Source organism: Lepidothrix coronata, unplaced genomic scaffold (genome assembly GCF_001604755.1).
Source record: "Lepidothrix coronata isolate B3197 unplaced genomic scaffold, Lepidothrix_coronata-1.0 Scaffold28, whole genome shotgun sequence".
NCBI classification, from domain to species: domain Eukaryota; kingdom Metazoa; phylum Chordata; class Aves; order Passeriformes; family Pipridae; genus Lepidothrix; species Lepidothrix coronata.
In genome coordinates, this window is record NW_016690208.1 from 2,834,489 (window position 1) to 2,860,325 (window position 25,837).

Sequence of the window (25,837 nt, forward strand, 5' to 3'; positions counted from 1 at the left end):
CATTTAGGAAACACGCTGTATGCCTGCTCTGCAGAAACTGTGCTTTAGGGCTGAATTATTTCACTACTTTCAGTTCTAAAACACGACTGTCACTGCTCATCACACGTTTTCTAACCACTTAATACATGCAGATTCTGTTAACATTTCTCATTACAATTTTAGTAAAGGGAAACATCTGTTTCCCCCCTGCCTTAGAAAGTACGTTGCATCTTCCAAACTGCCACATGCCTTTGAAATTCCACGTTTAATCAACACCATAATCTCTTCCACAAAAATACCCTCAGCACTCAGATAAGCAGCCATGCAACAACCACCAGCCCCCACCATTTCAGCATGGTTGAATGTTTCCAGTTTTCCTAAAGAGCAGAGCAGCGCTGAAAAACCCACACCAAACCCAAGGGTTTTGTTGATCAAATGATGAAACAAACAGCACAAGTTTGGGAATACAAAATATATTTCAAGCTTATAAAAGTCTTCAACATTGCAAATTCTGTCTCAAAACACAAACTGTACATGGATATTTTCATTGGGGTGTAGATTACGATGATCAGGTCTCCCCAGACAGATCATTTCACATCATACACAGATCTTCAAAACACCTCAGTCTCACCTGTGCCCTGCAGACCAATGGCTTTTAAAGAGTCAAATGTATTAGTGCAACCTCAGTGCTTAGTACAGGTGAAAGGTTCAGAAATGGAACCACCTCTCAGACCACCAGTGCCCTCCCAAGAGCAGAGTGTTGACTCCTCACGGCCTCATCTGGGCTACTACTGCCTGCAAGTGTCATGAAAAGCTTCCAGTGTTCGGAAATCCCTCCATGTGGGTGGAAGGCCATCCTGCAGAAACTTTCCGCAGCGCTGGCAGGGAGCCTGGAACAGCTTTATGTAACTTCTTAACCAGGTCTAAAAGGAAAAGAGAGAGAAATTAAAGAAAACTGGCTATGGATGTTCGCCTTTGTCATCATTCTTGTCAAACAGTAACAGCAAGGACAGAGGATGTACCTTGGCGAGGCCCCAGTGAGGTACACGGTGATTTTATAAACAGAAACACACCGAGGATTACAAGGTCAGTGTATAGCTGAATTCCCACTTTATTAATCATCTTTTGCTTTTTTAGTCACTTAAGCAAATTTGTTAATAGAAATTCCTGCCCTCTGAGTCTGCAGCTCGAGAATCACGAGGGAAGGCGGGTGTTGTAACGCGCCTCATATTTTTACTGGAATATAATAGTTCTTGATCAGTGCCTTCTGCAACCAAATATTGGTTGGTTTGTTCCTGTGATCATCCCTCACTCCCCTGATGCAATCACACTGGAAAGGGCTGGACTCCTCAGAGCTGGAGACAGAAGGGCTCCCACATCCAGCTAACGAACTTCCTCTCTAATGTGATTTTAGGATCGATACTCGCTGGTCATAAAAAGAATGAACCATTTTAAACCTGATTACACTGATGACTGTTATATATAAAGGCTGAACAACACAGACTAAGTTCAGGTGTTCCCAGGTAAAGTTCCTGCCTCTAAGTGGGTTGTTCCCATTGTCATACAGAGCAATGAGCGTTTACATAACCCAATTCCCAACTCCAGGAGATACACAACTGAAAACCCCCTAGACCAGCAGATTTATACTGTGAAGGATGCACATGAATCTTGTCATTTAAAGTCCTATTGAATTACATCGATAAGAGAAAATTGCTCTCTGAAGAAGAGGTCAGCTGAGTTTATTGAAACAAATCCTTCCATCTTCATCAGAGCCTTCTCTATAGCAACCAAACCCTCGGCCGTCAATAACTCTCCTCCAAAAGAACTAGATCTTCTCTGGGTTTAGCAGTAAATACAGGGACAAGGGCAACACAACTCTACAAGTAAATTGCTGTTATTTACTTCAGCTTGGATGGGCTTTGCTTGCACTACAGAGAAATCGAATTTTCTGAACCATAACACAAAAATAGGTAAATGAAGTTAAATTGTGCGCTCGAGACATCTGTTGTCAGGAAAAAAAAGGAACGGGTTCTTCATCGCCATCAGAGAATCAGGGCTTCAGAACACCCTGTCATGTGGATTGCACAGCTGATATGTGAAAGGCCCAACATATTGACACTTGTGCTGTGGGGCTGGTTTTGCTTTGTTAGAAGTTTTAGTGTTTTCCCCAATCAATGCGGCAGGTCCTTGGCTCACGCAGACGTGCGACTCGCTCTGTGAAACATTCATTTTCAGAAACATGTTGAACATGGGTCTGACCACTAACAGTTGCTTCCACCTTTCAAAACCTATTATTTTAAGATGCTCTCCAAGAGAAAAAGGCCTTTGCAAATCTCTCATCTCAGTGGCCTTTTTATTAAATAACCAATCCAGCACAGCAGGGAGGGGAGTTGGATTGTTCTGCAGTTACACAGTGGAAATTAAGGATGTAAAAGAACCACTGCTAAACACACCTGAAGACTGTGAATGGCAAAATTAGATTGTTGTTTTCCAAAGTTTCAGTTGCACTGCTCCAGGTGAAGGGGTAACATAAGGGAAGGAAATGAAGGAAAAAGTCTGAATTGCAGAGAAAACCTCTCCCAAAAGCCTCCTGTGGAGACTGCAGCAGAGAGAACAGCAAAAGTCTCCACTGCCAAAATTCATCTTGGTAGAAGGAATTCTGAATAATAGACTCTTCTCACCCTCTGATTAACAGGGCTGCTTATACACAAGTTTATTTCACAAATACTATTCTAAATACAAACAGAATTAAAGGTGGTAAACTTAAATCTGCATGTCAAGCAGAATAGTATTGGATTCATTTTAGTCAGTAAGAAAAGACCTGAATACTCCAGTATTTCCTTGATTCTCCAAAACACCTGCTGCTGTGCTCAGTGAGTATATGCTATTCCTTAGGAACAGAGTTTTGGCTGGACATGGATACAGCAAAATGGAACCTTCCCCATCCTGTTCCTGCCTCTCACCATTCCCTAAATAATGCCCATCACTTCCCATACTGGACAAGCTGCCTCAGCTGGAATACACTAACTGGGAATTTCCTCTTACCAGGGAACTTCCAGTGGAGCATTTTGTACATCCAGACCTTGACTCCTGGCACAGCAGGAACAGTGTGAAAGGGCTGGGCCATAAGGAAAGAGTTTGGTTGGGAGAGTTTTTCCCCACACCAATTATCCCAAGGTAATGAGAACAAGCCCTTCATCCCTATCCTGGTACGAGAGACAAAGAATTACAGTCTCCACTGTCCAGCTTATATAAACAGGGGGAATCACAACTCTATCAGAACTTCCTGATGTTGATCACTTCAAGCAAACTCTTAATGGAAAATGTCTTTTCCAACACACTCACCATGAAGGACCTGACCACCACATCTGGCATCTGAGGCAGCTGGTAGTGCAGCAGAGCAGTGGTTGCATGATCTGTCACCTGCATCAGACAAAAGCAGAAAATACCTTTATTAATTCTCTATTTCAGACAAAGTAGTGTTAATCTGCAGGAAAACTGTATAAATTCCCTGAGGAAGCAGGATTACTCAGTTTCGTTTCCTCTGAAACCAGGAATCAATTATTATGATTATGGTTTATAAATACTTGCATTACTAAAACGTTTGTGATAGAAAGCTTTTTAATTTCCCAGACAGAGCCATAACAAAATCACACATCCAGGAATCACAGCTGGACACAATATATATAAAATAGGTATTATAAATATAAATATATATATATTTACAATACACAAGAATAATTACCAAAAAAATCAGGAAAACTAGCCATTTCTTTAAAAAGACTCTAATTTTTAAATTATTCTTGAAGGGGCCTGTTTCTGGCAGCTATGATACAATTCTCTAACAGTATTCAGCCTGGCAGCTTCCTCAGTTATCAGTACAGTCAACAGTTGCTGCTTCTTAGAAATTCTAGGCTGAATGGAAGAAATTATTCAAAAAATTCCTTGGGCTGGACTATTAGAGAACTCAAACCAACAAACTACCAGAGCTCATATTTTAACCTGTAAATCTCATAATGGTCCTCATCAGTAATATCAAAGTATCCAACAGAATACATGACTTTACAGAGAGTGATTAAATTGTTCTAGTTCTAACATGAAGGAGTAGTGCTCTTCTCAGGGTTTGTCTATATACTATAGCAAATTTTGAGTAAGACAAAGTGTGAAGTGAAATTCCCATTGCTATTCCCAGCTAACTCCAGCTGTTCCTGACTTGTAGCTGGTCTAATTCAGCAACGGGAGTTGTGCTGGAACACTCCAACTTTCACCGGAGGAAAGAGAGGCTCGTGCTGGGAGCTATTCAGGGAGGTGACTCTGTCAGAGAGATATTTCTGAATAAATCCATGTATAGCCAGGCTCTAATTCACACTGTACAAACTTCCTCCACAGAGCACCACATCACATCAGCCTGGCCCACGCTGAATCCAGCTCTGTGTTATCCTGCTATTTCAGAAACAGGATCTGCTCCCCGGCGTTCGCACAAACCGACTCCAAAAGCTGCTCTGTTCAGCGTGAGCAAGGACATGTGATTCTGACAGTTGGAAGGGAAAACTTTTGGGACTGTGCACATTCTGGTGAGTTTGAGAAAAACTACTCACAAAATGGACCTCAGCCTGTTTTAGCCATTTATACGTCAGCACAGAAAAAATAAATATCAGAAATAACGTGATTAGGAGTGGATTAATAGCATAGCACAACTCACACCAGCCACTTCCCTTAAACACATCTCATGTTGTATTCAGAAGCCAATCCAAGCCCTACCAGCTATCTGAATTTTTTTCTTTTAAGATGGTGTTTTCACAGGATAGTACCAGACATGTCAAAGAATAGAAAGTTCTGAAGATATTTATGAGCAGCCGCTCTCCTTCTGCTGTATTTTTACTTCTAACAAACTGTGGTTTGTTTTCTTTTTTTTTTCCCGAATGACAAAGTTGTTATCTCTTGGCACTGAAGAAAGTTGCTTAAAAAAAAAAAAATACTGCTATTAACAAATTTAAATTGACTGTCCACTTTGGCAAAGTTACCCATATGCTGTTCCTATTGTAATGTGGAGCTAATGAGATTCCTTGGGGAGATAAAAGCCATCCCAGCATTGCTGGAACACTAATAATGCTTCCTGAACAAAAAGAAGGCAATTTCTACCATAAGCAGCTGCTGGTATCCAAAAAAGATCAAAGTGGGTGTCAAATCCAAGGAAGAGGAGTAGGGGAATGACCCCTCCCCTCCCTCCCCCACCCAGAAAAGAGCTGGGCAATGGAGAAACTGGGAGAGCATGGGAGTGAAGAGAGAATTAACCCTCCAAGACATCAGAGATGATGAGAGAAAGCACAAACCAGCCACGATTAAAAAAAGAAGAGGAAAAAGGGAAAAAAAGAGGAGGGGAAAAATAACCCAAAAAGATCAATACCCAGCTTTACTAATGGCAATAGGATTTCACACCAAAGCAAAGCAAAACAAACTGCATATGCGCCAGCTCACTTCGGGGACACACTTTTCTTCCAGCCAAGCTGGAATCAGAAACTAATTTATTCTGGGTGTAGGATGATATTTTGTACATTTCAGGGTTTTATTTTATTAACTTCACTTTTATGGCTCTGCCTTACCCACTGCTATCTAAGTTATGGGTCACTTTCTAATTTTTCTACCTGTTTTTATAGGGGAACATATTCTGGAGAGCACACATCGATTGGGACTGAGCTGCTCCTCTGCACCCTGAAATAGATTTTCAAGAGATCTTGCAGAAAAGTTCAATATTTCACAATTCCTCTATTGAAAAGCACTTGCATTTCTCATCTGAGAAAAGGTAAAACAAGACAATCTCCTGCAGCACAATTCTGCTAAATAAAATAGCTACTGTTTAACTAAACACTTGGAGGCTGAGCAAAAGAGACTTCAGTTACATGGGGAAAAAAAATTCTGGCAAAGAGACTCAGTTTTTCACAGAAAGGGTTATAATGCATTGGAACAGAACTGCTCTGCTGGAATATGCTTTCCAAAGGTGACACATCCAAAAAATGGCTTTACTGGGCTTTGGTGACACTGGTTAGTCACACAGCATTCCCAAAGCTGGAAAATCCATTAAAAAAAATACAATTTTACAATTCACAGGTGGACAAAGCTGAGCAAGTGCTTCCTGTAACTGGGATAAGCAACATAAAACCAAAGACCTAAGACACAGCTTTGCTCCACCACAGACCAGGTATGTTCCATGGATGCATTAAGCTATACCTGGCCTAAAAACTAAACCATAAAAACACAAACATCACATGACTAAATTATAACACCTCCTTCTCTCCTAGTATTTCATCTCACTGACAGGAAATACACTTTTCAAAAGTAGGTGCAAAGCTTCCTTTAAGAGCCACAACTTTCCTTGCCACTTATTACTGGTTTTTTCCCTCAGTGGCACTGGCAACTCCCTCTAATATAAAGGGATTCTCTAAATCCCCTGGAAGGTTTTTTAATTTTTTTTTTCTAACCCTTGTAAGTTCGTGGCCTTAACAGCAGCCTGTAGCAATGAGCTCTGGAGGCTGATCACAGCACTAAGAGAAAAAAAGAAAAAAGAGGAAGTTATTTTATTAGTGTTTAGACCTTTTACAGTGTGGAAAACTGCATGAGTGCCTTTGCTCATTTCCAAGGATTCCCATTACTTAATTTTCTCTCCAAGAACACATCTGAGTCTCTCTGGAGGAATGTGGTGCTTAGAGGTGCTGGGAAGGATGATGGATGGAACAGATGCTGATGAACTCACACAAATCCTTTACACACCCTTCCCCACTCCCAGGTCAGGAAACCACTACTAGACCTCTCTGAAACGTAGGATTTATCCTTTGTTTTCAGAGCTCAGAGAGTGTTTAAGTTATTATTTTGCTTGTTCTGCTGACTTGGACTGGGTCACAGAGGTTTTATTTCACCCAAGGAGGTCTTTGAACAGAGCCAGGGACTGATCCTGCACAGGAACAGCCCATCTCCTCTCCTTGAACAGACAGCAGCAGCAGCCCAGAATTTCTCATGCATGCATTCATCCTGCATGTGATTTCACTCTGAGACTATTGACAAGAATACATCTTCATACATTACAATACTTATGTGCCCTTGTAGTGGTGAAAATTCCCTCACTGGGATCACACATGGATCACAAACAGCTGGACAGGCATGAACAGCTCCTCAAAGTTTTGGTTAAAACGTGCTTTGGGGAGAAGCATAACAAGCCAAAAGAAAACCTGTTTGTGGCATCATAAAACTGGTAAGAGTATCTAGGTGAAAATAAGGGTGGGACTCCGAGATCAGAATGAAATATATGGGTTTAAAGCCTTTGCATATGACTTAAACAGCCAAATTGACCACAGGACCCAGCAACACCAGCTATACTGCTCATAACTGAGCACCTTGATAAATCACAATTAATGTTTGACACCATCTCCCAGTTTGATCTACTCACAGCAGTTCCACTATTCAATGTTTTTCCCTCTTTTTTGAATGCAAAAGTATGAGCATTTCACCATTCTCTACAATATGTATTTTTTTAACTCTCTGCATAATGACCTGGAATTATGCAGCCCTCATGTATCCTATGCTGCCCATCAACATTTAAGCCTCAGAATCATTCCTTATTTCCTGTTTCATTCCTCTTCTTCTGTTAGTGGATCAGGAGACATGAGGTGTTAAAATAAGGAGGTTTAAGATGAAAACAGTCGCCGCCCCTGCAGAGCTTAAATGCCACACCAACATGGAAGCCTGAAAAACCTTTTCTTTGCTCCTTGTGCTTCTGCCCTTTCAGCCTTCCCTCTCTTATTTCTCAGCTCCATTCTCTGAATCTAACCCTGCTGGTCTATTCAATGCCAATAAGGCTTATTCACCCCAGGACCAGCTTCAAGGAGTCTCCAGGGAACTGGGAAAATGACTGTACACTTTAGCAGTAATGGGCCCTCCGGGAGCAGGCCCCCATCAGGTTATACACACTGCCTAATAAGAAGGGGAGAGAAAAGCCTTGCTGACACAGCCAATGTTTGCAAACAAAAAGTCAGGACAAATTTAGCTTCGTTTGACAGGGTTGGATTGAAGATCAGAGGTCTCTGGTCCTTAACCTAGAAAGTCGTGCTGCAACCCTGTGAGAATTTGACAGGCCTGCAGCTCCCCCAGGCAGGGATCTTGAGAGCTCCAGATGTTGTTTCTATTATCACTGAAAACAGAGCCTGAGAACCTGGTGCAGGTTTTAAAGAGAAATGGCCCTGCCCTTCAGAGGGGGGATGGATTTTACAGCAGAGTGAAAGGGCTGCCCAGCCTCCTCCTCGAGGGGGAGCAGTTACTCATCCCTATTTTTCCTTCTCAGCACAGCACTTCCACATTGCCATACTGGTGACTGCCATGAGAAACACATTTCAGGAACATTCAGATGTGCTCTGACACGTTTACTGATGATTTTTTAACGGCATGAAAACATTTGTTCTGAAGATCCTGAAGTACAGATCCTACACCAGTAACAGAGTGTAATAGTTTCTGTAACACTATTTTATCTATTTCCTTCATTTTGCTACTGGTAAATCACTACTCCTGGGTATTATAAACAGACACAAGTGAAGCTTCACAGAATAAAGAGAAAATCAAACCAAGCACAGCACCATGGAGAGAAAACTTACTATGCTGAACCACAGCACTTTTCATCACCTGGTTGAAAACCTGACACAGGTCCTGGACTTAACTTCTTCAACTATCAGCTCGATTGTACAGAATCTATTGATTAGAAAGTGCTATCCCCTTGCATTTTTATCACATTTCTCAGGCAAGAATCTGAGAGCACTGAGGAACCAATTCAGTGAGGGCTCCTGTGAAGTCAGCAAGTATTACCCCAACCCAAGGGATGCAAAACTGAGCCAAAGAGAGGTTAAGTTGTCCAAGGCAACAAAGCAACAGAGCAGGGAACAAAATCTATAAAACTACTATAAAAAAACCCCACAGACAGCTGTTTAACTGGGTACAGGCCACCCTTCCCCTGAAGCCTTTCTGGACTGGTGGTGGTTTGTTTTTTTTTTTTGGTAAATATTAATACATTTGGTATTATTAATCAAGAGAGAACTGGAAAACAGGAACTTAATATCATATTTTAGAGAATTAGGAAGAGAACAAAGAGTCTTTTATCCACTCTGCAGCCACAGAGGCAGGAGTAAGAGGGGTATTTCATGTTTTCTCACTGATCTCTTTCACTCCTGATCTGAAGGCATCACCTGGACCTGAAGAGAAATTTCCTCTACTTATTTATGCTCCCCAAGTCCTTAACGTGGACTAAGCAAACTCTGCATTTACTCTACTCTGTTACCTTGCTATAGACAATTAAAATTACATCATCAAAACCTCATGATTTATTATCAATTAGCATAAATTACAGCAATGCCATTTTACCCTTCCAGGTTGTTCTAAACAAAACATCCAGGAAGACAAACTTATGCCCAAAATGAGCATCCAACCGAACGCACACAGTGGGAAATGGAGATGATGCAAGTAATTACAGAACCTGCAGTTCTTCCACTGCAAAAATTACTTTAAAGCACACTGATAAACAAATGGTGGTTTACTTCCCACTGTATTACCCTCCTCGATGCTAAAAAAGAATATTTAATTAATTAATTAATCTCTGGGGTAAAGAATCAACTGCGGCAAAGTTTCGCTTTAATGCTCCACAGAGAGGGAGAGCAACCAACCTCCCCAGAAGCTGTCCTTTGATCTCCAGCAGGTTAAAATCACAGGTCAAACACCTTCCCTCCTGACTGCAACTGAAATCTTGGCAGGGAGGTACACAAATACAGCCCATGTGCCCCATTTCTGACCCCTGTTTTTATGCCCTTTCGAGTCCCTGACTCCCATTTGTTTCACAAACCACAAACGTGGATGAAAGGAAGCTGGAGAGTCCAGCTCCTTGAACTGTGGCTTGAAGGTAAGGAAACTGGAATTTAAACCAGGATCAATCTGAACTTACAGCATTTTGACAAGAGGCCTTCAAAGAGGAATCTTCTCTTCCTCAAAAATAGCGAGATATAGATCTTTCTAAAATACACTTTAACCTTCTCAGGAGTTTTATTTTTATTGCTCCCATTCTCTCATCGGTCTTTTCTTACTTTCTGTTACAGAATTTATTCCAGTAAGTCGCTCTTTTTGCTTACACCATCACAGGAAGAGGAGCAGCCAAAATAACGTCACGGAAAATATTTCCAAACTCTGCTGAGTTATTAAACTCAGGCCCCGAGGAGAGGGGGAGCAACTAACCCCTATGAAAACAACAAAACAAAATCCAACTAAACCTGAAACAGTCCTTCCTTCCCCACAAGATTTAAACTAGAGAGAGAGTGCTTGAAGATTCCTCATGAAATTTTAAGGCTAATGTAGTATAATCTCCAGTTTCCTATTCCAAATCATGGACTGGAACTGCGATGGGAAATAAATCCAAATTAAACAACAGCAGAAGTGATCTTCTTTTCTACTCACAGTTTTCCATCATTGCAGATTATTGTTTGTCATTTGCAAGTTGTGATGACAGAGAATAAATCCTGAATTTTTTCACATAAGGGCCCAGATCTTTAAAATAAACTCCACATATCTCCTATGTGCCTTAGGTAGAGAGAAATGATGTGAGACTTACCTTCTGAAAAACCTGATAGTTGGATTTAGACCATATGTCAAGCTATGAAAAAAAAAAAAAAAGTTATATGTTACCACACATAAAGAAGCAGCTGTTCAAATTAAAAGAGCAAACAGATCAACAGAGATGTAGCTCTCAGTTCACTATTTTGACCCAACTGCCTTCACCTGCTGCAAACCAAGAAAGGGAATTAATAATGTAAGATTTCCTTTGTATTGCAATGAGGAATGAACATGGTTCAGCACAGTTTCAATAGAAAAATTATATATACAAGACCTGTTGAATTAATGTGTTCTTTTTAAAAAGCAAAATCTTCATTTGTATGTGGTTGTGGCTGATCTATGCAAATATTCATCAGCTTCAGTCTGTTTCTAAAATGAGGGCATTTTTACTAAGTTTATGCTTGTCTTGTGTTGAATAAGTGATTCAGTTACAAACGACACAAAGAACGTTTAGCTGAATTAAGCCAAAGCTCTGGTCTACTGGGGCTAAATAAAACATCCCTCAGGAAACTGCATTTACATTTGCAGACAAAAATCACACTAAAAGAGATTTAAGGTTGTAGATAACTGCACACATCCATGACTTAAATGTGTGCTCAACTATACCCAAACTAGAGGAACAAAACTGAAATGTAAGTTTTATTAGCCCCCAAACCCAGAAGGTAAGGCTGGGTTAACAATCCTTGTTAAACAACCCCAGGGCTCAGTGTTAAACAATTACAACTGACCTGCCCATGGCTCAATTTGCCCTGTGCAATATCTTGTATTCTGACAAGGGAAAGCAGCAAGGAAAAACAAGAGGAATTTCCAGTCCCAGACTTGCAAATCCCAGATTTTTTCTACAGATCCCAGTATAGTCAACAATTCTATGTGCACAAAATTTGTCACAAAAAAGGTGTTTGATACAGCATTAACCTCAGGAATCTTAGACTAGTCAGAAGAAGAAAAAATTCTGAGTGAATTTATGAAGCAGGGATGACCCCTCTAGTGCCTGATACCACGGTTGGACATGTGTTCCAAAAATGGGGGTTTATCTCCTTCACTGGTACAATTGATTACTTTATTTCTGACTTCTGTACCCCTTAAGTTCTAACTGACATTACAAGTCTTTTAAAAGGCACAAAAAGAGTCTGAAATCAAGGAAATCATGTAAAGTGAGTAAAACACATTATAGGGGGCGGGAGAGGGAACAGACGGGGAAGGATCTGAACCCACATGATTAATTCACAACGCTAAAAATGTTCAGAATGCTAAAAGCTCTCATTCTTTTAACAGTAACACTATTAAGTGGCCCATGTCCAAATGCTGGTACAGCTGAGATTCTTGTATCCCCAGTCCTCAGTCTGGACAGGAGGGGATGTCAAAGACTTCCCAAATCCCTTCAGGATCGATGTTCCATGGCTCAGCACCGCTGACCTTGCCGTGAGACAAAAGGCAGCTGAGGTCTCAATGCCTTTTCCAGGCTGGATGAAGACACAAGTACCCTGAGGCACGTCCCTCCAAACCTTTTTTACATTTCCTGGCTCTTGGGGTGGGATCAAGAACCTGTGTGAACACCAACACTCAGAGGGTTCAGCCCAGACTTGGACCCAGGATTGATTCACATGGTATTATTTGACCTGTGCCTGCTGGGAAGGCAGCACTGCACTTCCACATTAGAAAAATCTACATTTGAAAATAAAAAATTAATGCGTATTTTTTAAAAAAACCCTGTTTTCATGTAATTTAAGGCTTTCTTTGACCGCAGAGCTGCTGTAATTGGCATGTATATATGGTTTTGTTAATCTCTAGTGATCAAACCAAGTATGTGATCCTCTCTAGTTAGACTCAAAAAAAGTCCACTTCAGATGCTGCTTTAAGATGAGTCCAACAGGTTCTGAATGTTCATTAGCTGGCACAGAGATGGAAAAGCTGAAATAGTAATGAACGTCTGTCTTACAGAAATGATGTTCTCCATGATAAAAAAAGGAAAGAAAGAAAAAAGAAGAAAAGAAAAAGCCACCAATTCCCCCCCTTCCATGCATACATCCTAAATGAGTGCCCACCTTTCCCCCCTGAAACTGAGGATTAAGGCAGAGGCAGATTAAAGAATGCATCGTTATAGGTCTATTATTCTTCAACTTTTCACTTTCAATCAAGACACACATTTGTAACTAAAAAAACTGCTGAAAGCACAATTTCAGGGCATCCTCTGCATGTGAATTAAACTGGGGCTTTTTTTCCCAGTGCCCCCTCTCCCCACCCACCCCCAGCAGCTGTAACAAGAGGCCACTTTCTGAAGGTCGTCTGAACGATTTCAAAGGCGATAACAAATCAGAATGTTCCTGCATCTGATATCAAACAGGTCCGGTGCCAACACTTATTAGAGAAATCGGATTCAACCCCCCCTTCACCCAAACACACACACATCCAGCTTTGAAGTGGTGAGAATGCAGGGATCAGAAATTACCCGAGAGACAGCTCTGCCTGTCTTTGAAGCTTTCCTTTGATACGACTATTTCTTTTCCTCTCTTACGCTAGGAGGCTAAAAGCTGCCTTTTCTTATTGATATGGGGTAATTAATGAAGCCATAGCATTAACATAACCCAAGTTCCTTATCATGAGAATTCAACTGAGACACTTATGTTTCTTTAGTTAAGTCTAAGGGATGCAAAAATAGGAATTTGGCAGCGCTGCGAAGCACCCACTCCAAATACGCCCTGTCAAGGTGGTTCTTGGCCTCTACTTACAAAGACAAGCATGGAATTATTATACCCAAAATTCCCAATATGTTTTTACTTTTATTGGCAGACTAGGGCTTCTAATGGCTCAGCTGACCATCCACCTGCCCTGCAAGGGTGAGTGCATGGCTTCATTTACTCTGGAATCGGGACAACACCAGTAATGAATTGCTATCCATGGTTAAATTCCAGTGCACAATGAGTATGTCACAGTTTGAAATTAAGGGTGGCACTGTGCCATCACTAAAATCACGAGGCTAATTAAAATGCATCAGTCTGTGGTGGACATGATGGGTTAGGATGGTGAGCAAGAGACTGCAGAGCGAGCAGGTACAGCACCCAGATATGTCACACCTGCCAGTTCTCACCTATTGTTTTTGCAAAGTGTCACCAAAAATGTCAAAGTTATGCAGCTGGCAACTTGGCAAAGACATATTCTGCAGGGTCTGTGAATAATTCACGAGAGAAGTACATGAAGCACTTAAGAAATGCAATGATTCTGTCTGTATAAGCAAAGCTTGAAAATAAAACCCCAGAATGGAGTGTCTTGTTTTACTCACTGCAAGCTTGAAATTTCTATTTTTTCACCTTAATTCTGAAAGTATTTCAATCTATAAGAGGGAGGGCCCAATTTAACTAGACTTCATAGCAGAAACCACGTAAAGCTTTCCTGTAAGTACCTGTCAAACTACACAGCACAACACGTGAGGAAAGAGCAAGATAAAGCAACGTGGAAAATGCAATGTCAGCTTTCCTGGGTACCTGTGGTGTGTCCCTGTGCAGTTCCACAGCTATGAGAAACACCCATACTTGTGGACTTTTTTCCTAGATTTGCCCAGGAAAGGACCAGAAGACCATCAACACCTCTGCTGTTTGCATTCATCTCTTTCCTTTATCTTCCCAATAGTGCAAAATTTGCTAAAACAGTGTATTTTCAGTAATAAATGATGACTACCTTATCAGTGAGGAGATCTTTGGCCTTTCTGTGCACAGTCCCTTTCTCACTCATTGTCTACGTGACCAGTTCTTTGGTTGAGTACCACTGACTTTATCTGGTTGCCCCAAACCCTGTTGTGCTTGGACAAAATCCTCCACTGAATTTCACTTTTTTTACTTAAAGGACCTTCTGACTCGTGCAGTTTGGAGGGTGACTCAACAGATCTTCATCCAGCTCTTTTACTTAAAAAGCACAGCTACTTACCCAGTGTCACTTCTTCAACGTGGCTCACAGAAAAGACAGGCACTTCAGCACTGCCATATTGTTTGATAAGCACCTAGTTCATCTTCTCACTGCTGTTTACAAATATTAAATGCTTCCTGGGAATATATAAGCTAACTCCCAAATCAACAATAACTGTGTAAACTGCTCACTGGAAAAACGATCACCTCCTACCGTGTTCCTGAGTGTTCTCTGTATTTCTAGTATTTAATAAAGATGATACTCACTGATGTTTTTCTTAGTCTTCCGTGTCTCTCCTGAATGCTAGTGCATTTTTCATGCTATCAGGCTACAAACTGAGAAGTCAGACTTGTATGGTGAAACCTCACTGAAGTACTTTCCCAACAGCATCTGTTGTGACAGGGAAGGAATTGCAATGGACTGTGTTTGTAACTCACTGTAATCGCTCATTCCCAGCAGGCACAATGAGGAAAGCAAATCATTGCAAGAGCACAATCTTATTCTTATTCTCCAATTACCAGTGTAGTTAATTAGGGGAAAAAAAAAAAGGAGCTCACTGTTTGTCAATATGTGCTCCAGTTGGCAAAACTAGCAAGCTACGCATTTATTTAATCTTCCAAGCCAAATTTACTTGTGATTTAAGCAGCTGCAACTCCAATTCTACCTAAGTCAAATGAAATGTTCCTATTTATACCTGAAGCACAGACCTTCAGGTTTGCAAAATCCCCAGGATGCCCGATGGAATAGCAAACTGCCACGTAAAGGTCACGGGAGGGACACTCCTGAGAGCAGCCTCACAGCCCAGGGTTGGACACAGAAAGCTAAGTCGGTAGAAAACAGACTCCCCTGCAGACTGGCTTAAAGCAAGAAGATAAGCCAGGTGTTAACACCGATGCTCTGGAGGAGCTGAACTGCTCCCCACTGACAGCAGGCAAAGGTTAGTGCCCCGTGCCCAGAGCTGGCCTTGGCAGGTCCTGCTCTCCCCTCGCAGCAAACGGCACCAGAGGAACAGTGTGGGGCTCTCGGGAGAGTTAACCTTGAGCTAAACAGAAGCCCAACGCCAGATGCTGAGTTTCAGAAAGGAACTCCTTACTTAGCTTTTCAGCACATATAGCATTATTGTATTTCAAGGGAGCTTCAAAGGAAACTGGATTCATCAGAGAAAACGAGCACACCCAAATGAAGTGTGACACAGGAATCCATCATGCACTGTCACTGCTCTTTTGGCAGACTATCATTTCACTTCCGTGCAGAACTTGGGGTGAAGAGGGGCTGGGGCTGTAACTCTGTATTTATATGCTAATATACAGGGAGTATAGAGCAGCTGCTTCTGCGGCAAACTGGTATTTAAACCTGCATATTTGCATAATGCAAATCAAAATCAAGCAGTTTTGATTTTATTACGTCTTAGGCCAGTCCCCCGCCCTTCAATCTCTCACCTGGGAAATGCAGCTGCAGCTGCACTATTTCCATCAGCAGCTCAGCTTCTGGCCTCTTCCAGAGAAGAGAGGCTCAGACACAGAGCCACTGAACTCTGGGTCAGTACACAACATGCTTCTGTGTGCTAAAATACAGTTATCACTTCTGAAAGGAAAAGGAGTCTCACCTCATTATAACATGGCCTATGGGTGCCAAATACTCATCTTGATATAATGAACTTTTTATTTTAATAGGCTTTATAATCAGAAGGGAAAGCTCCAGAGAGACAATGTGAAACATGGAGGTATTTAGTGCTGTTACTGGCAACAGAGAGTCCTGGCGGATGTCCCTGTAAGAGAGATCATTCCGCCCTGGAAAGAGAACCAAGCGGAGCTGAAGGGCCGTCAGGTCCCATTAACATCTCCTGATGCACTGAAGAGAACCATATGGAGCGTGTGCAGGTACAAGGAATCTCAGGGTTCAAGCAGGGTGAACTGTGCACAACACAAATCACTTGTGGAAGCAGGTAACACTTGCTTTAGGAGCTGCTGTTATGCAAATTATTGGGGACTTACCTATGCAAGATCCTCTCTGCTGTGTTTGTCAAGTCGAGCACAAAACCAGCCCAAGATTTCCCAGTGGCTCTCAGAAAAGAGAAAGCTGAACCTTGGGCTATTGATGTGCTGCTACATTGCAAAAAGGTTTTCTCAGCAGACACTACTAACGCAGCAACAGGGGTCTAAGGTGATAAATCAGAAATTCAAGCAAAGGCTTCGGAGCTTAGAAAGAAGTCAGAGATTTGGGTATGCAAAATTCAAGCAAAGCACGACAAATTTAAACCAGTGCATCCTGCAAACACCCACAGCCTTTGCCAGATCTGTGCTTCCAGTGTACTTGTGAGGGGATCCCTGTTTTCTGTCATGTAAATACCAGGCACAAATGAAATGTGATGTGGTTGGATATGCAACAACCCACCTTGCCATCTTCGGTGTAGACATTCTCGTTGTACCCTTTGACGATTGTCCGGTCAATGAAGAGGCTCCTCATCACCACTATCACTTTTAACACTTTTCCTAAGGTAACCTGTGAAGAACAGGAGAAGGACAAAAACAAGCTGAAGGCGAGTCGACGGTGTCTGAATTCATAAGACCATCAAGTTAACAGCTTAAGTTGATGCAATTTTGGTTTTCAATATTTTATAGAGAGACCAAAATAAAAGATCTAAAAGCAGCGTGTGTTATGAGGAGGAGAGAGACTATAAAGTGCAGAACAAACAAACATTCATTTGCAACTGAAAATGTATGAGTTCACAGAATTCCCTTGTGCAGACATGACACCGCCAAGCAATTCTCTCCATTTTATTAACACCACAACTCAATAACTTGTCAAAAACAATGGGCAAATGTGATTATTTTCGATGAATTTGATATTCTCCAATATAAGTCCACTTAGAGAAACACAATTTGAGAGAAGAATCGGACTCTCCTAATGCTGGCTTGTAAAAGCATGCCATGAGTTTAGTGGAAAACATTTTCGGTCCAATAAAAATGTAAAATTATTTCAAAGGAAACTACAGCTTAAAGTAAAAATGTTACATTTTCTAAGGTTTAATTTTCTCCTGTCAAAGTGCTAAAGTGCAAAGAATAAAACCGGTATCATGGAAAACATATAAGGTCAGTCAGAATATAACAACAGAAATAAGCCTAAATTGTATTATTGACAAAAATGCAATAATGAAGGTATTTTAATCTAAAAATCAATTTACATTTCAAAGATGAACTTGCACTTCAATACGGTTAAGATGTGTGTCTAACAAGAATTCTGTCACTGTGTTTTGTTATACAGAGATTATTAGAGAGTATTTCCTCACCCACAAAAGCATAAAATCGAGACAAAAAGAAACAATTAATTCATTTTAATATTTCCCAACCAGCAACGGCTCATTTTCTGTCAGTGTCCCAACATTTCATCCTGTATAGATTAACACACACTAGAACAACTGTGGTTTAACTGCTGACCTCAGCAGACAAACCCACACCCAAAGACATCAGTCAATATTCATCTTTAATGATCTGCTATATGTTTTTGCTTTCTAACTTCTGCAAATGTTTCCTTCCCACCACCTTGTTCCAACACAAGTAACCCCAACCTGGTGCTGAACAACTTAAAGACTAAAGGACAAACAACTCTGAAGTTCCAAGATGCTTTTCCCTCTAAGGAGGAGGATGGAAAATGTGGCACAAAGGCTCCACTCAAAGTGGATGCAGGAAGTCCTGGAGGAGGGTTGGGAGGGGAAATGGGGGTAGGAATGTGGTGACCATACAGAGGTTTGCAGAAGTTACCCAAACTACTGTAAATACTGCATTTATACTCACAAAACAGCAGGGCAGAGCTACAAATCCTGATGAGAAATCTTTGGCCTGGGACATGGAGAATTCCAGTACAGAGTCGGAACACAGGACTCCCATAGATTTTACGCTGGCTGGGAGACAGATCAAGACTTTCAGATGATTTTTGTGAGGCTGCATCATTAGTTAAGTCTGACAGAAGCTGAAATTTTGTAAAACTAAGCGCAGCTCAGAGAAATTATAGTTCATCATTTTAACAGCACTGAAAGAATGAGGGTAGTAGTACAAAGAATGAACAACAGCCTGTCACTAGACTGGAGGATGCTGTTAAGATTTCAAAGCCAAAAGTATGTTCCACAGCTATTTTCAGGGTGAAGCCCATTCCATATTGTACACAGTAAATGCAATACCCTTTATTTTTTCCTCCAGTAATCAAGATTTGTAACTATTCTCAGGACCTGATGTTTTTGTTCAACTCAAAGATATTTTTCAAATCATGTTTTTCAGCAAACCATTTTCTTTCAATTCCTGCTCAACGTGGCTACTTGGAGTCTGTGTTCAGAAAAGATCTATGAACGGAATAAAATAAAATTTACACTACAGTCATACAACTGTGTCCCTACAGATCACCCAAAAGAAGGCAATAACAAACTAATGGCTTTGGTAAAACAGTAATTTGATAGTTCTACTCCAAGCTCCAACAGTGCAGGTTTCTCCTGGAGGTCAAGACTCATCCAGACGGTCCCTATTTAATGGGCACTGAAATGTCCCTGCATTTCCACAGGTACCAACTGAATGAAATTTCTTTGCTTACACAGAAAAGATACCTTTCAATTGTGACAAAAAGGCAACAATTTCCTTTCTAAGCCACCTTTTCCTATTAAATTTCAACTTCTCCTGTCGATATCCCGTTAAGACAGCACTTGGCTTTTTAATATTTTGCCTGAAGGATATATGCCAACTCGTCCTTGATGTAGAAAATTTTAATTCAAATCAATACATGTACAAGGTCACTTTAAAATTCAATTAATATGAATGAAAAAATATGCCCCACAGTTCTGTGAGCTGAAAATGGAACGGTTGCAAGTTAAATACTTCTGTAGCTTCTGTTTTGGGCTGTGTAATAACAATGTATTTCTAACTTCCTTTTAACTAAAGTATACTAAATTCTGGCAGTTAAGTTATTCATAAATCCCCTGCTTCCTAAAATGGAAAGCTCCAGAAGAAGGTAGGACAGGCAGCTGATTGAAATCTGCAATATTATGCAGCTTTTCTGACAAAGATATATAAAATAAAAATCTTCTTGAAATATCCCAGTTTTAAAAATATTTTGTCTATCACCAAGATAAATCTCAAGGAGCATCTGACAGACACAGTATGCCAAGAAAGGGGGAAGGGGAAACAGAATAATCAGGGAAAATGACTGAGATAATTTCTTGTAAGATTTCTAAAAAAAGTTCCCATTTAACATCACTTATAATCGGAAAAGAAATAAGTACCTTTCCAAGTAAGTCAGAACCAGGGTCCAAATGAGTTTACAGAATGAAAAGGATGAAAATCAATTTACTGTGGCAGAACTCTGCCTGGAGGAAACAGCTTGAAACCCACCCCCCCTTTAATTTTGCCTCCTCATTGACACCAATATCAAGTGAAAAGCCCTTTTATGAACCATTTAAACAACAAACATTCTTTCTTAAAATTCATTTAAGTTTGATACCAGAAAATGTATGCTGACAACACCAAGAGCTCCAACACTTTGCAAAAAATTCCCAAAGCTGCAGATTTCCCCTCAGCATTCCAGGGAATTTGCTGCTGATTTGAGCTGCAGATGCTCTGCAATGCAGAGCTAAAAGAAAGAAAACATTATTTTTGGTTAACATGGGCACCTCCCTGCTTCTATAAAAAGGAGCACAAGTTTGTGTGTGGTTTTTATTCACCTCAGAAATAAGGCAACATCCAACCAGAGACATAACCCAGCTACAGATTTCCAGCAAAAGGCCAGACACCTGCTCCTTGCCACAGAACCAGCCATAAGCTCATCCTCCCACTTGCAGATCTTTCTTACTAATCAGTACAATGTGTGGAAATCATATTTATACACGCTGAAAAATAAGGTTTTGTATAAAAAATAAAGTAAAAAAACCACCCCAAACACCCAGACTTTCAACTAGTTATTTTTCCCCCTCATTTTTTATGTCTCATCTGCTTCTGGTGTGAAGGCTGAGCTTTCCCTCACATGCTCATTATTCTTTAATGATGCCTATTTGTAAATAGCAAGATAAGATGCAATTAAGCCATTAGAGTCTAAATAAACAAACATACTAATTAGGTTCTTTACAAGGACTTCTTTTTTTATGCAAGGGCTGGAATTTACCTTTCATTAGTCTAATCTAATTGCAATAGTGCCTGATAAAAAGTCAACATAAATGTAGGACTTTAAATGATTTCACCATATTAAGGATGAGCTGGTGCTCTTCTCCCTCGGTAACATTCCATATTCTCTTAATAAGGCAAAAAAACTGGCACAGGATTTTGTTCAGAGGTTCAAGGGCAGATTTTGCCAGTGGCCAGTCACACTCACCAAAGGGTCACACCAGTCCAACTGTGCCACGGGAGATGAAAAGTTTTTCCATTCTAATTTATAGCACACCAGGAATTTTACAGAGATGAAAACCATGTTTGATCTTGCACAGTGTAAATCTGTGGGAATGTCAATACACACCTGGGAGGCTTTAGGCACAGTAACCCCGTGGAGGGAGCAAAGCTGAGGACACTTCTCATGGGCCTTTCTCTACTTTTTTCTACTCTTGTTCCCTTTCCCATCAAAAGGTCATTCCTCATCTTCCTCAATCTTAGATTAGACAAGCAGAGAATAATTTACAATTTACTTGCCAACCCCTGCTCATGTTCTTTGTTAATTCAAGACATTCTTCCCCTGCATATTTTACCTCAAATGCTGGTTTTAATGCTTTTCAAATGCTGGTTCTCCATCTTAAGGCACAAACTGTGAAGCCACTGCAGTCATGAGTCCCACTGTGAGCTCAGGAGTGATTCCTCCAGCTCACCCAAGAGATCCTTAAACATCCCAGGAGCTCCATCAACCATTAAAACCAAGCTAATGTCTCCAAGGCAGTAAATCCCTAAATGAATATTCATCCTAAAGGACTAAAAATTAGGTGCTTAAGCCACAAAACATGACCATCAGATCCATATCTCTTCCATGAACCTGCCTTTTATCCAGTGAACTGGTTTCCTAATAAACCACCCCACAAGGAAGGAGAAATGCTTGCACTGCAAAGAATTTTGGAGAAAAGAGATTGTTTTGGAAATAACAGCACCAAAGTGTTTCCAACCAATATTGATTTCAAATCACTTTGCAAATCCCCCCTCTCCTCCCCAGTTCTCCAACATCTGGGTCTCTTGCAGAGAAATCAGTTTGGAGCCTTTCTTAATGAGCAAATAATAAATTTCAAGATCCATTTTCCCAGCAAAAATAATGATTTTATCTAAAACACTGATAAACAAAAATGAGACACGAGGAATTACTAAGTGAACAGATGTCTGGCCTATTTACAATTAATACAACCCACTGCCATACAATGACTGCTTAAAATGCCAGGAACAAGATCTGAAAGTTGAAATGCAAATGTGTCTGATTTTATGGAGAATGAATAAAATTGTATAAAACCCTGGTTTGTATTTTTATATGAGGGATCAATTAAAAATCTAGGCAGCAGCAGCAGAAATTTATAAAAATTAATTTAGAATCAAAAATTTTTAAGACAACCTGAGAAGAAGAAATCATGATTTCTGCCATGAGTTTGGCAGAAACAAGTCAGTTTTTCAAACTGGAAGTCACTTATACATATCATTATGCTTTAGAAACAGAAATTGCAGAAAACAGTTCAGTTATCTCTGAAACTATTTACCCAGTTGGTAACTTCTGTAGGAGTTCTTTACAAATACTGGGGATACAAAGAACTGAAAGACAAAGTAATTCCCAGATGTAGACAGGAAAATAAGTTTCTACCCCTGAGCAGGAGTAGCTGGGTACATGATGTTAAGGAAGTCATATTTGTCAGCTGGAAAAGTAGGGCTAAATTTTACTGTTTAATAAAGTATTTCTGATATTGATGAATGAATTGTAGGCAGGATTTGTTTCACACAAAAAAATATTTTAATTTTGATAATGGAAACGAGGTGTGTGAAACAATCAAAATAATGTAATGGTGTGATTACTATATCAGAAAAAAATAGTACGTATCTAGGAATAGAACTAATTATTTTTTAAAAAAGCAATAATCTAGGTATTTTCCATTAAAGGAAAATCAGTTAATGTTTTCTTAACATACAAGATGAGATTTATTTATTTACAATTTTTGGCATTTGACCAACAAAATCTCACGAAAACCTTAAGGAGTCCACAGTTCCCTCTGCTGCTGCTGGAAATTAATTTTGCATAATGCAGTTATTAAAGCTGATATAATTCTATATTTAGTCTATTTTATACATAGTGGGATTAAAAGATTAACTGAAAAATCACTACCAAAGATTGGGATTAAACAGCACCTTGAAAAGCCACAATAAACTGCCTTTAAAATCAGCCAAGGATTTCACAGAGCTCTGAAAGGTTTCAGTTATTTATGTGTTTGGCCTGTGTAGCACAAATCCAGACTAATGAGGAACAATTGCTGTGTGTAAATCTAAAGCATAAAAACCTCCTTATTGTCTGGAGGAAGCAGCAACCTCACAGGACTGGGAGGCTCTAACTTCTCAAGACACAGCATTCATGGTCTCAGAAATAGTTTCTTTTTCTTTTTGCTTGGATTTCCCAGTGTCTGTGAGAGTTTGTGCCCTGGCCAGGAGAGCCCAGCTGAGCACAAGGGTCACTCACCAGGAGAGTTTGACCAACAGGCTCCCACAGCTGCTAATTATTATAGAATCATAGAATTTTTGGGGTTGGAAGGGACCTCTGGAGATCATCCAGTCCAACCCCCCCTGCCAGGGCAGGGTCACCCGGAGCAGGAGACACAGGAATGTGTCCAGGTGGGTTTGGGATGCCTCTGGAGAGGGAGACTCCACACCCTCCCTGGGCAGCTGTTCCAGTGCTCTGCCACCCTCAACATAAAGAAGTTCTTCCTCATGTTGAGGTGGAACTTCTTGGGTTTCAGTTTATGCTCCTCATCCTGTTACTGGGCACCACCAAAAAGAGCCTGGCACCACCCCCTTGGATGAGGATGATTAGTGAGATCTCTCAGTCTTCTCCAGACTAACCAGGCCCAGCTCCCACAGTCTCTCCTCATCACAGAGATGCTCCAGTTCCTTAATCACCTTTGTGGCCTTCACTGGACCCTCCCCAGCAGCTCCTTGTCTTTTTTGAAGAGAAAGACATCCCCTTAAAACACCAGATGAATCTTAACAGTGCAAGTCCCACCTCTACAGCTAAGGACATGAACTGATTTCCATGTGCACATAAAGCTGTAGAGCCTGGGGCTGGAATTTGCTGTATTGGGTCTTTTCCCTAAAGATGATTTGTTTGGCAAAGGCCCCAACGTTTCTGAAGTTTCAAAGAGTCTCACAGGCATCCCCTTTCCCTTCTTCCCCCTCTCCTTCCAATCATTTACACATTCTTAAGATATGGACAGTGCTTACCAGTGCCTTTGAAGACGAACACATGTTCTTTTTTCTGGTAGATGGAATGATTGTGTCTGAAGATGTCATGAAAACTAGACCCTTACACCAAGGACCTTCATGAGTAACATCAGGTATGAGATGAACAGTCCAAGGACGAAAATGGCTGAGATTATACAGTCAGTTAATTAACTCCGGGCAAACAGGATGGTTGTAAAATATTTTTAAATAAAATGAGCATTATCTGAACACACTGGTATATGGTAAACCACCCTGCTGCAAGGGAGCAGCTCCAGATGTAGCTTGGGCTAAGTTCAGAGTGAGAAATCACAAGTGGTGACGAAACCTCCCTCCTTCTGGGGGAGGTGCTCTCACACTGCCCATCCTGCAGCACCTTTCCCTGAAGGATCTGTGCCTGAAAACAGCAAAAGCTTTTGTAGCAGTCAGGGCCAGATGGAAAGTGCCATATTGGCAACGTCAACTGAGACAGATGGGGGAGAGGGAAAACCTGCCTGAAAGAAAAAATGATAAACCCATCACACAATCACATAAAAAAATACTTCAAAAACAATCTTTTTGATCTCTGATCCAAGGAAAATACGCATAGCACTGGTTCAACACGGGGCTGAGATCTTGTAGCAGCAAAAACGTCCTTGATTTAGGGAGCAACTGCCACATGGAATTCACTCCATTGCTGCTCCTGGTAAAAGGGGCTTCCCTTACACTTACCACCCTACCTTATTCCTTAGTCACATCCAAGATAATTTACCTTATTTCCTAATTGTGCCTGAATCTTGAACAGTATCATCTATTTTCCGACCTCAGAAAGCCATCAGAAGTACAAGGTACTTCTCTATGCAAAGAGGGGCTCTGAGAGAATGGAAAGGGTTTCAAAGAAGCAAACCCAGACATTCTTCTATAGCAAAATAGATGAATATAAACTCAGCTTAAGCAGAAATGCAAAAACTCCCAAGACTTATATTATAGCTTCTTAAGGTTGCACTGATGAATTCCATTCTTTTCTGGAATATATTGTTCCACTTGGTGAATCCAACAATTGCAGATTAAATGTTTTAATGCCAGCTGTTTATTTTAACCTCTGACTCAAGCTAATCTCTTATGAATTTGAGGCTGTTCAAAGAAAGTTAATAACGAGATGTTAGACAGTTGATTAATTAAAACTAAACACAATTCAAAATAATTTAAATTTAAAATTAATCACAGCAATACTCACTACAGAGAAATCAACAGAACCTTAGAAAAATACAAGCTAAAATCTAACCACAGTAGTGTTTTACAGTCAATAAACTCACAATATAAAATTTAAGGCGCAGTCCTAACATTGACTTACACTGACTCATCAGTTTTGTTTTGACAAAATATCTGACTTTCATGTTCATTTTTTGGGGAATGAGAAATATACTGACAGGTACACTATGCCCAAGCCTTTTGTAACAGTCTGTGTGAGAAAAGAAAAAAATAAGAGAAAGTGCCATGAGAAATGTGAAATGGAAAAGACCGAACTGGCCTCGGTTCTTCATCTGTGTGTATGGTGTATTTTCTAGTTTTATTTAAAATTTGGCAAAAGATGTGACTTCTGCCTTTCACCCTGCTTGGAGAAAATCAACATCCACCTGCCACACTAAGGACTCCACTTCCACGTTGCTGCCTCGGAGTAAGAGCTTTAAAGACTTCTCTTGTATAAGCACAACAGCTGCCTTTGGAAATGGATGTGAACAACGGGTTCCTCTGGAATGAAATCCTGCCTGGCCAGGCAGAAATAAGTTGAATGTATTGGACTTGTTTATCTCTAAACCAGCCTTTACTGCTCATTTACTTCAAAGGCAAATTCTTAACTTCATCACAAAACAGAAACTCACCGACCCAAGAACAATGTGAACAAATTTAAATCATATTGGTTTCCT

The 25,837-nt window shown here is 40.5% G+C and overlaps 1 protein-coding gene across 1 annotated transcript in view; it reads right to left on the reverse strand.

Moving 5' to 3' along the window:
- Window positions 1-436: 436 nt before the first annotated feature.
- The window catches only part of MED27 (mediator complex subunit 27), an 83,996-nt gene continuing 58,595 nt past the window's right edge, over window positions 437-25,837 (reverse strand). Inside the window, exons 5-8 of the mRNA XM_017810393.1 lie at window positions 16,909-17,016; window positions 10,613-10,654; window positions 3,325-3,402; window positions 437-902 (exon numbers count right to left, since the gene is read on the reverse strand). Of these exons, the coding sequence (XP_017665882.1) occupies window positions 768-902; window positions 3,325-3,402; window positions 10,613-10,654; window positions 16,909-17,016 (363 nt within the window). The 3' untranslated portion in view covers window positions 437-767. The remainder of the gene's footprint in view (window positions 903-3,324; window positions 3,403-10,612; window positions 10,655-16,908; window positions 17,017-25,837) is intronic.